The 11,977-nt window shown below is 34.2% G+C and overlaps 2 protein-coding genes across 2 annotated transcripts in view; one reads left to right on the top strand and one right to left on the bottom strand.

The window, feature by feature from the left end:
* Positions 1 to 11,977, bottom strand: part of LOC100366335 (beta-1,3-galactosyltransferase 1-like) — a 414,782-nt gene that overhangs the window by 104,164 nt on the left and 298,641 nt on the right. The window lies entirely within an intron of this gene.
* LOC144358296 (uncharacterized) lies at positions 127 to 9,475 on the top strand. The gene is made up of 10 exons (XM_085499645.1): positions 127 to 698; positions 1,413 to 1,705; positions 2,091 to 2,236; positions 2,985 to 3,154; positions 3,364 to 3,570; positions 5,447 to 5,527; positions 6,695 to 7,318; positions 8,038 to 8,233; positions 8,605 to 8,862; positions 9,111 to 9,475. The coding sequence occupies exons 1-10, from the start codon at positions 429 to 431 to the stop codon at positions 9,266 to 9,268; spliced, it is 2,403 nt and encodes an 800-aa protein (XP_085355771.1). The 5' UTR covers positions 127 to 428; the 3' UTR covers positions 9,269 to 9,475.

Below are 11,977 nucleotides of genomic sequence, written 5' to 3' on the forward strand. Positions count from 1 at the left end.
AAATTTTCGCGGGCAAAGCAACCAACTTACTATCAAAACTCAAGGACGTTCAAATCTATGCAAGCAGTTTTAAAAGTCAGGGGTCATATCACTTGCTCTGAAAGGTCACGTCGCGCGTGCGTATTGAGGAAGGCACGAGGACATTGATAGTGCAAACTTTTTTTTTACCGTGAACTTTTGGTGGTATTCTGTTGGTGTTAATTGGTTAAGTGTGCTTTTGGATTGTGGCGGGAAACTTGCGTATGACAACGCAGCCAGTCCGTTTACAGATAACCGGTACCGGAAACTGAAAATATGGCGTTTCAAAATTTCGCCATGATCATGACAGTCCGATTTAATCCAGGATTAGGATTATCGTTTTGCTTCCATATAAATGGTGAACGTTTCTGTGACAGCTCATTTTACCCCGCATTTTACTTGTTACCAAGATGCCTGGAAAACGCAGCTGGTGGTTTGTGCTCGAAAAGAAAGTAGACGGCCACGACGGACCTGAACATAGTGAAGCCGAAGACGCTGTTGTTTATTTGTACGTAACACAGCCATCACTGAACGGCCCCAACAAACACAAAGGTGTTCGTCTTCGCAGACCAGGTTCTCGAAAACTGCAAGCAGAGTCTCAAAGTCAAAACGAATGCAATCCTGTAAAAAGTATAGCAGTGTCAACCCATCTAGATGAGAAGAAATCACCTGGTATCAAGGTAAAGTTGTGGCGAGTCACTGTTACATGTAATTGTTATTTACCCCATCTCATCAGGTTGAAATGAATGTTGATTTATGAAAAAAAGCCATTGGGGGGAGGGGGGTCACTGGTTACTGAATTAAATATGCTTTACGTGTAGTGTTATGTAAGAATTAGAAATGATTCACCCAATATCAGCTTCTATGTTTCCTGCATTGTTTCCCAGGAGAATACTACTACTTGCACTGTGAAATGCTTTATTTTCACTGGAACAGTTTTGAGGCATTATGTCTGTATTAAATTTTCAGTGTGTTGTATCAAAGACTAGAGAAGAGTCTTTGGTTGTATCAAGGCTGAATGTAAAGTATAGGGAAAACGGCAATTTATTTTAGAGAAAAAATGCCTTCAGCGAAAATAAAATCCAGTGAAAATAAAGTATTCCACAGTATTTAGTTTCTGGGACGTTAATTATTAATGCGTTGTCAAAAAAGTAATTTTTTTCATATCTGAATACATTATGACATTCTGTATTAATTTTTTTAAATGATAAATTTTCTGTTATTAAACACATTTTCGTTGGTTTGTGCTTTTAAGGTGCAAAATTGCTTTCTAAGCCAGTGTTGGTATGCTACTATTAGGGGTCAAACAAACCTATTTACAAAGAGCATTAGACTAAATTTAGGAAACAATACAACCCTAAATTATAACTATCTTTGCATTATCCATTTTTCAGGTTAATTTTTTTGGTAGAGACAAGTCAATAGTTTTCTTCAGACCCCAGTTTGAGTGGAACCGTAATGAATTTTGCCATCAGTTTTCTGAAATCAGGGATGCAGGAGAATTTGTTGGCAAGTTTAATAAGTGCGCTTATAAAAGTGGGATTGCGGATGATTCAGCTTCAGTTGGAGAAAATGGCTCTTTTGAGAGTGACATGTCCTTTGATATAAGTGCAAGTTGTTCTCCATGTTCATCAAACTCTCATCCACCAAGCAATGATGAAATTGACAATGTCTCTGAGAATACTAGGTAAGTTAAACATTAATTTATTTTCAAACAAATACTGCTGTTAAAGTTGTATTCAATTTTTTTTTTTAAATTTATCATTTCCTCTTTATAAAATATAAGTTATACAATGCTGCTACAGTATAAAACACTGAAAACACTGTTTTAAAAGACTGAGTTTGCACCAACTTAAGGGGTCTCAATTTAACATTTTGATTACGACTGTAAACTGCTGTATTGCTGGTAAGTATCCACTGTATCGCAATGTGTTTTGCTATGTTATTAGAACATATTGTTATTAATTTACACTTTCAATGTGCAACTCCCTAGGGCAGTGCTGGTATGCTACTCACTGCTGTATCATGGGATTTATTAGTAGATAATCAAATGCTTTCTGTTCAAACTGCAGCACTTCTTCTGAGCAAAACAGAAAACTTGGTAAAAGAAAGAAAAAAGATGTTGTAAGTGATATTGAGGTGCCTAATCTCACTAAACAACGGAAGAAAGAAGTGATTGCTGATCCCATGAAACAGGGAATATCAGATTGTAAAATAGGTAATCAAAAGCTTTCAATTTTTGTTTTTAACTCATACATGTAGATCCAAGGCCAAGGGACTGTCCTTGTGTAGAATATACACTGGTATATCAAATTAAATTATTCATTTGGGGGTTGGAAAAATTTGGAATGTCAAAATCTAAGCTTTTTATCTGCCCAACTTTGGTGGTAGTTCATTAGTGAGCAATGTCTTTTATTTGTTTTGTTCATTAATGCTAATGGAATTTTGAACTCAACAATTTCAGTTGATCTATCTATTATTTCTTTGAGATGGCTTTTACTGATTTGGTGTGACGCTGATTACAAAGAAAAATTGAGTAACCACACATATGCATGTCATGTTAATTAATTAATGGACCATTTGCATAATTGACCTTAATTTCTAAAGATATTTTATGAAGTATTGGTTTAATTTTGAGTAACCTCGTAAAAACATACTTGCTATTCACTTGTGAGGGATGTGCTATATTGATTTTCAGTGTAATGAAGGAGGCTGATGACATGTTTTTCTGAGTTATCAGGGTCAGGTCATCATTCAAAGCCATTTTAAACATGCAATTAGTAAGGAATACTTCACAAATGAAACACTTTCCACAAATTCGAATGATATATTTAGTTGTTATCACATTTTAGCAAAACCATACTACATTGCCTGCATTTTCTTATATTATGTACCTTGAACTAATTCAACCATTAATATGTTATTTTAAATGCATATTGGATAAGACAAAAAAATTATTTGTTTAGGACTTTACAAGGTACATATCAGCAATATGGAGGTGGGTACAAATCGAGACCTGGATGAGGAGTTTATTTCATTTTTGTTGAAGAAAATGGAAGAGTTCACTGATGACAGCTACCAGCCATACTGTGCAGTTATCAAGAATATTAATAAAGATGAGTTTAAAGCTGAAAATGTAAGCCCTAATATCAAAAATCTCTGAACCTAAAGTATTGTCTGAAGTACCAGTTGAACAAAATATAAGGGTTGGTGCTGTATAAAGAATTGATAGCATACTATTTATCATCATCTTGTTACTGATATAAAGTATAACCTACTGTGCAGTGAATTGTTTGATAGTTGCTCCTCAGGATAAAACTTTTATCTAAATATTTTATATTTTAGGTCAATGGTTACAAGTATAGTATAATTGGTGGGCAGCACAATTTTAAAGCTGCGTACATCATGGCAGAAAGGTATCCAGAAAACAGTCTTTTTAAATCCAGAATGTGTACTGTGTATGCAGGTCTGACACTTAAACAGGAGCTGTGGCTAATGAAACAACATAATGATATTGCAGGATATGTGCATAGGTTGACCCTGAAAGATAAGGTAAACATGAATACATGTAGTACATCTATGTGCCCCAATATTTCTGGTTGTTTCTGGCATGCTGGCGGGATAGGCATTAGTACAACTATTAAGGCCAATATAATTAGTGGATGGTTTGTGCCATGGACTGAAAAAGTTGTTACATGTATTTGTTTTTATATATTTTTAGCTCCGCTGTCGACTTTGTCGAGCGAAGCTTATCATATGAGTGATTGTCCGTCGTCGTCGTCCGTGTCAATGTTTTACTTTTTCGACTTCTTCTTGAAAACTATAAGCCTAAATGCTTTGATACTTGGTGTATATGTACCTTGGGTAGACCTCTCTCAGATTTGTTTATTTTGTAATGATATCTTTAATTCTCTAATTTTGGTGAATATTTTTATCATTTTTGGTAAAAAGTGATATTTTCGACTTCTTGTTAAAAACCGCAAGTCCAATTGCTTTGATACTACATATATAGGTACTACATGTGAACCTCTCTCAGATTTGTTCATTTCGTGATGATATCTTCAATTCTCTAATTTTGGTGAATATTTTTGTAATTTTTGGTAAAAAGTGATCTTTTCGATTTCTTGTTAAAAACCACAAGTCCGATTGCTTTGATATTACATATATAGGTACTACATGTGGACCTCTCTCAGATTTGTTCATTTTGTGATGATGTCTTCAATTCTCTAATTTTGGTGAATATTTTTGTAATTTTTGGTAAAAAGTGATATTTTCGACTTCTTGTTAAAAACCAATAGTTCAATTGCTTTGATATTACATATTTAGATACTACATGTAGACCTTTCTTAGATTTGTTCATTTCGTGATGATATCTTCAATTCTCTAATTTTGGTGAATATTTTGGTCATTTTTGGTAGAAAGTGATATTTTCGACTTCTTGTTAAAAACTGTAAGTCCGATTGCTTTGATACTATACATATTGTTCATTTTCTAATGATGTCTTCAGTTCTTTAATTGAAATGTGCATTGCTAACAGCGGAGCTATCTCAGCCGATAGGCTGCTTGTTTATATATATTAGGTCATTCTAAATCATTTAGCAACTTTCAGTACAATTTCTATTCATTATTTTTCACATTTTTTAAGAGGGCGATATCACAGTGGTAAGAAACATAACTTTTATATGTCAGGCTTTGATTAACTTAACTTCAGTTTACACTTGCAAATTTCCGGCAGTGGGATTTTTCAGTAAGTCAGTCTGCTGCTATTCCTGATAAAAATTGCCACTGGAAGTTTGATGTGTTACTGTGATGTCCTACTACGTTCTGTCCTACTACCCCTGGCTAGCATCCCTGTTCTCATAAACAAACATAACTTGAAATGACGACAATGAAATTAATATAATGTAGAAACTATTGCCTGGTTGAAAAAATGTTGTTTTGCTACATTGTTATTTATTCATGGTTATTGGTTTTGTTTTACCATTTCTGTTTTTTTCTCTCTAAAAACCATCATCTGTACTGTTTTTTATTCATGGTTATTGGTTTTGTTTTACCATTTCTGTTTTTTTCTCTCTAAAAACCATCATCTGTACTGTTTTTTATTCATGGTTATTGGTTTTGTTTTACCATTTCTGTTTTTTTTTTTTTCTCTAAAAACCATCATCTGTACTGTTTTCATATTTTAAGTACTTTTGCTGCTCTGCATTTTATTACCTTGATCTTGGAAAGGTATATTAGAGAAAAATGTTGTCACCGACCCTGTCATTAGCAATTTTGTGGGTGCATTAACGCAAAAAGACTATCCAATATCCAACTCAACTTGATGTGAAGAATTATAATTTCGGCATGTCTACAGTTTTTAATCTATACCATTCCATTAAAAAGTTTGATGATACCAGAAAATAATGCATGACTGATCTTTTGACAGGTTCATATGGCTCGTCTCCGTAAGGCAGTGGAAGAAAACCGAATTACGTGGGTAAATGAGTGTCGACTGTGGTTAAATGAGGTAAAGGTTGGCATTGATATTATACTGCACTGTGATTTGGTGGCTATTTGACACAATACAATATTGTTTATATGTAGATTATGTATATCCTTCATGACATTAGGTGCTTATTTAGTGTTGTTCTTCACAAGGAGGTGTCTATCAATCAAACTTCCCATCTTTTGAACAGACTTTTCCACCTATCATGTCATAATAACAGTCACAATACTATCTAGCATTCTCACTGATGTTTTCATTTGTCGCTTAGTGGCCAAATCCTAGATCATGAACCTATTTATTGAAATGTTGGCAGTTAAATTGTATCCGGTGTTAATTTGTAGTACCATGAGACAAGAACAATTCAAAGGAGTTTGTTTTGCACTCATTTATTGACTTATCATCAACAAAGAATAACAGTGTCTCTTAAAACAAAAACATGTGCGAAACACCTCACGTAAAACATTTTCTTATAAAATAAAATAAAATACAACTTCCCAAGTTACTCATGATTGTCAGATTGGTCCACCTAAGTTGATAGTATTACAGTACAGGTTACTTTAAAGTTATGCAAATTAGTATGCTAAATTATGCAAATATTTTCGTGACTATTTTGTAACAGCTTTATAATTATTAACATCAGGTTATATTACTTATTTACAAATTCTGGGACTTTTTCCAGAAGAGCCTGATTTATCTGACTTAGATCATGGAGCTAAAAATGCTACACTATGCCATGGCGCTGTAAGCATGAATATTTCATTTCATAATATCATTCTTATAATATAAATCACATTAGAAAACAGAAAAGAGCAGTCAAATTATTGTTATCCTTCATTCATGGGTTTGAATCCCAGCATAGTCTCGTTTTGAATGCGGACACATTTTCCCTTATAAAATTCTTCAAGGGAATGGATATGTGCATTAAGTTAAGATAAAATCACTAAGAAATTATTAGATTACATGTATACATGTATGCCCAGTAAGTCGAGATGAGGAAAATGTGACAGTTGCAATCAGTGGAAACAGCTCACACAGACCTTTATCAGAATATAAAGTCTTGAAATGGAGGCTTGTGACTGGTAGATAGTCATGTGCCATGATTTGAGTACATATTGCAAAAACAACAATAGTGTAAAATATAGATTGATTACATTAGACTAAATGATTTTTTTTCTTTAATACATATAGAATCGTAATGATGTAAACACTATATGTGCTTTGGCAGAACTATCAGAAGGCACCTACCAGTTAATGCAGACAGTGATGCAAATGCATGAAGAAGGCAGACTCAAGGATCAACGTCTGTCAAAGAAAGATAGGATGCAGAAGCCAAGTTTAAAGACGTACCTCTTTAGAGAATTGGTGTTCCTAAATGAGGACACCGTTAAGATGCAATTTAATCATCTTATTGATGGAGTGATGTCCATGCAGGAGTTTAGTAAAGAAAATGACTTTTTAAAAAAATTATCAACTGTTCAACGGCATGTTGTGGCACAGCTAGGGTTAAAGACATGGGATGAAGTAGAGAAATTGTATCCAAGTTTTTGTACTAGAGACTATCTCAAGCGATATTTAGATTTAGACTTCAAAAAGGGCACCCCTGAAGTCCTCATACAAGCATGCCAAAAACTGAGGAATTCTAATTTACCAAGAGAAAATACTTCAGATGTTAAATTCTCTGCAATGAATGGTGCATCAAATACCAAAAGTTTTGTGATTGACTTGCCTGCCCTTTCTTTGAGTAGCAGAGATGTCAAAAAAGCAGTTGAATCATTCAGTGGAGCATCACTCTGTATACTGAATATGGCAGAGGTAAGTTAACTTGAATAAATATGGCTACCCTAAGGGAATAAACATTTTGAGGATGTCAATACTGTAGGATACCTATTTTTGCTTGGAATTAATTTTCGCTATTTTCAGTGAAGGAATGATTCAGTGAAAATAAAATTCAGCGAGTATACCTTTTTTCCTATCTTTTACATTCAATTCGCCAAAAGTCGGTGAAAATAAATCCCACACAAAACACCTAAAATTAATCCCAGCTAAAATGAAGTATTTTACAGTATTGCTTGAAGAACACAAAACATGTATGGGTAGTCAATCTGAATTAAATTTGAATTTAAAGTGTGGGCCCTGGGGCTTCTATGTTACTCTATGTAATTTACAGTTTGACCAGTAGGTTTAGTTGAGGCTTTGCTATTGGTACATGTATGAATCTTCTAGATAATTACTGATCTCCCATTATGGAACAGACTATTCAACCCAGGGCAAGGGACTTTAGCAGTGGTTTTACAAGGTCAATGTTCTAGTAATTAACATTTTACACTGGTTTGAGGAGACACTTAAATTACAAAAATTGTAATAGAATAATAAATATTATGACAATCTATTTTGATGGGTAATTATACATATAAGAGTGATTTTAGTGTTGATTGATTGGTAATGTATTGCATACACGAGTATTCCCATAACCTCACCACAATAGTTCATTTTTGTATTGTCTAATAAACAGGTATGCGTTTGTTTTTCAGTCATGGAGTGAGGATGACCTTTTAAGCTTCACCACAGCGTTAAGGTCATTGAGTTTGGATAGTGGAGTGCCGTACTACACACTGGTGATACTCACTTCATTATCTCTTGTAATGAGTACAAAAAAAACATTGGAAAAGATGGATATGTTTTCCAAGGTGGAGGATGTATATTACCTGATAGAGAACACAAAATCAAGTAAGTTTGCTTATTACAAATGTAAAGTAGTTCATTACCCAGAAAAAACACTTTCTAGTTCATAAGAAATCATCCATAATTTTCAAAGCTCTCCATTAATTTGTATTCAAATTAATCAGAATAATTAAAATTAAATATGGCAAAATTCACCATGAGAGTGAGCACTTGTGGATTGTTGTAGGGAAAGGTTTTAGGGGCATATCCATGTTATTTATTGTCCAGCTAGTGTATTCCTTGTCAGGATTTTTTACATGTACAAATGTAGTTGTTACCTGTAGTTTTCTAAACACTATTCTTTGTATGTTCATTTGTATGTATGTATGCACCCATTTATTTATTTATTTGTCTGTTTATTTATTTATATATTACAGATAGTACAACATTTTGGCAAAGTTTGCATGGAATGACCATCGCCTACTGGTCTTGTACAGGTCACATCACTGAGCGGCAGATTGATTTTAAGGGACAGGCACACCACAACCTGATAAATGTCAATCAAGACAAAATGATCGCTGATGAATCTGGCAACATTGTTGATTATGATCAGAGACCAGTAGAGTTGATGGAAACATTAATTAAATTATTTACCAGAGAAAAGGATTGGATATTGGAAGTTGCCAGTGGTACAGGTATATATATAATAATAAACTTTAGTATTAGTCCGCAAAGATTTGCTAAGCAAAATAAACATGTTTCTGTGGCACATTGGTAACGTGTAGCTCCCTTTACCACACACCATTTGGAAGTTTTTGCTCTGATGCGTAAACCCTCTGACATTAACAATAATGTGACTTTGAACAACAAGCTAACACTATAAACTAAATAGAAATTTATCAAGCTTGCACACATGTTTGAATTATCTTTTATTTTTCATTAGGTTCTGCAATGATTGCATCACTGAGAAGTGGAAGAAATTGCTTGGCACTTGAAAACAACAAGGAGAAGTACAATGCTATTGTAAAAAGAGCAACAACAGAAGAAAGTCAGATCATGATGACCGAATATGCATATACATCTGACAGTGAGGAAGAGTGAGAATAATGGAGCTATGCTTATTACTTATTGTCCGTCGTCGTCAACTTCTCGAAACCACAAGTCAGAATGTTTTCAAATTTGACATGCAAGTACCTCGGATGGTTCTTTCTCAGATTTGTTCAGCTCATTTCAAAATCTCAAAATTCTTCAACATTTTTGTCATTTACGGTCATCCAGGTTATATAATAAAATATCAAATAATTAACATTTCATTTTTGTTAGTGTATCTTTATTAATTAAAATATGTACACATTATATCTAATTGGGGTGGGAATTGCCAAGCCAGTTTATAATAAATATTTTTTTAAACAACACTGACCGCGAAATACACCCTTCAGCAGTTACTGCCGAATATTTTATATTGCAATTTCTTTCAATTTCTAATTTGTTTTGTTGCAATGCATTAGTAGTTATAATAATAATTTATTCAGTATACACCCTAGGCCTCGGGCCCTTTGTGCTAAAGGAAATAACGACAACAATTTAGTGACCTTAAGTATAAATACATGCATATAAAAAGTACAGACTTAAGGCATTTATTGTTCTCTCTGTTTGAGCAAATAATACAAATTTGGCTAAATTTCTCACAGCCACAGTGTCCACATTGTATGAGGACATAATCTGAATAAACCTCTCTATATTATGGTTAATAAAATATTGTCTAGGAATATACTTTTCCCTCAAGGGCAGGTATGACGTACATATCAAAAGAAAATGGTACTCGTTTTCTATGTTGATCATGATAACTGTGGCATATTTAAAATAGTAATAATGTAAATATATATACAATTCTTACAATTTCATTGTTAACATACTATAATTTACCTATATTCGAAAACAGTTTATTTCAATGAAATTATTTTTGTCCTTTGCATCACCAATAAGGTCATACATAATGTTTATTGGCCTTTGAAACTAGGGATACTACCAGAGCATGGGTCTTATGTTGGAACTCCTGCCAGAGCAACTGCTCAAATCATAAGGGCAAAATAATAGCCTCTAAGGATGGTATTCACAGAATAGTGCCAGTTGTTAATGAAACATAATTCTCAACAACGGTGAAAGTATTCTCTGCAAAACCCACTAGACCCGAAACCCACTTACAACAAAGCTACTAGTTTCATTCATTTATAATTCTGTGCAATTGTTACACCATCATTAATTTGGTCTTTTCCAAAGTATTAGCAGACTTGATGGTGCACAATTGTGCACCGTCATTACTTTTGTCATTTAAAAAAAAAACAGACCTGATTCCATTTTTTAAGCCATGGCCCAAACATGATGGTGCATAATTGTGCACCATTGCTACCTTAGTCATTTTCAGACTTTGAGGGCAATCTTTAGGGCCATGGATCAAGGCAGTGGTGCACAATTGAAAACCATATACCTCTGAGCGATAATGTGCAATTATCAGGCCGTGTTCATATTGAAAATATTGAAAATGATGTGTCAAGCTGGATAATCATTGTTTTTGCAAACAAAATAATTAAAATTGTGTGCATCAAGTGTCAGTGCAATTATTTAATGACAAAATACATTATTGTTTAATAGTGTGAACACTGACTTTCAAAAAAAACATTTTTTTACCATTTGAAATAAGTACAGCAAAATGAAATTGGGATTATTGGATTTTTTTTGTGATTAATACTTCATTTTAGTCAAGATTAGAAAATCCAGAAATAGATCAGAAAGTGTTGACCTTAAAGAGAGTCGTGTTCGACAAACTACAGACATACAGATGGTCTCTCGTTGGTGTCCCTTTTATAGTTGCTGATTTACATCGAATCTTGCTTGTTTCCCAGCATAAAATGGTTTTCATGAAAAGGACAATGTTACCCCTCCCCCTCTCTCGTAAAATCATGACACCGACTGTAGTAACTGTCAACCTGTAGCCACGCTATTGGGGCTAAGTGACGCCATCAAGCCATATAACTGAACGGCTTCGCACGATGCTATCAAATGCAACTAATACATTCTGTATCGGCTTGTCAATGATATTTTACGTAAAACACCCCACAATTGAAGACGATGACAGTTAGTTGACAATGATATATATAAATATATGATATGTGTCTGTTTGTGAAGAATTTTCAAAGATGCCGGGAACAAGGTGACACTGCGATTTCGTCAGTCTGACTCACTTCGTTGTTTAGTGCAGCGAACTCGGCATACATACTTTATTGGCGAAATGCCGGAAGAATTATTTTTAATGATGCAGGCTGTCATGGCAAGTATTCGAAATGCCCACGTGCACGTGTTCCCATTCATCATACATACGCACCGTGTGTGAAGAAATGTACATCTATCGGGACACATGAGGTGGGTGGGCCAACCCAAACACTGCCGTAACGACCACAATAAAAATATAATGTTTCTACGAATTAATGGGGGATGTGTAGGAATACTATGAAGCCAACGATTCGTATCACATTATAACATTGAGGTCATGAGGGCGGAAGATTTGTTAAAAAAAAATTACAAGCTGACACCGAGACTGAAAATAAATGCATGCAGTGTTGCAGAAAATAAAAAAAAATAAAAAAATGCATTGCTCATATTGCATGGTCTGTTCTAGTTCCAGATGAGATCAAATGGTTGACCCCTAAGTTTCTTACAATTAAACAACCACCGTGACGGCGCTGATTTGTATGTATACCTAAGTAATGATTGTTTTGTAATACACTGCGCCCTCAACGCTGACGCAGTACG

This window comes from Saccoglossus kowalevskii, chromosome 5, assembly GCF_978046115.1.
Source record: "Saccoglossus kowalevskii chromosome 5, keSacKowa6.1, whole genome shotgun sequence".
NCBI lineage: Eukaryota > Metazoa > Hemichordata > Enteropneusta > Harrimaniidae > Saccoglossus > Saccoglossus kowalevskii.

Coding starts and splice junctions, on each gene's coding strand:
- LOC144358296 (XM_085499645.1), top strand. CDS start 429: ATGCCTGGAAAACGCAGCTGGTGGTTTGTGCTCGAAAAGAAAGTAGAC. Junction 699..1,412: donor AGAAATCACCTGGTATCAAG/GTAAAGTTGTGG, acceptor TCCATTTTTCAG/GTTAATTTTTTTGGTAGAGA. Junction 8,234..8,604: donor GATAGAGAACACAAAATCAA/GTAAGTTTGCTT, acceptor TATATATTACAG/ATAGTACAACATTTTGGCAA.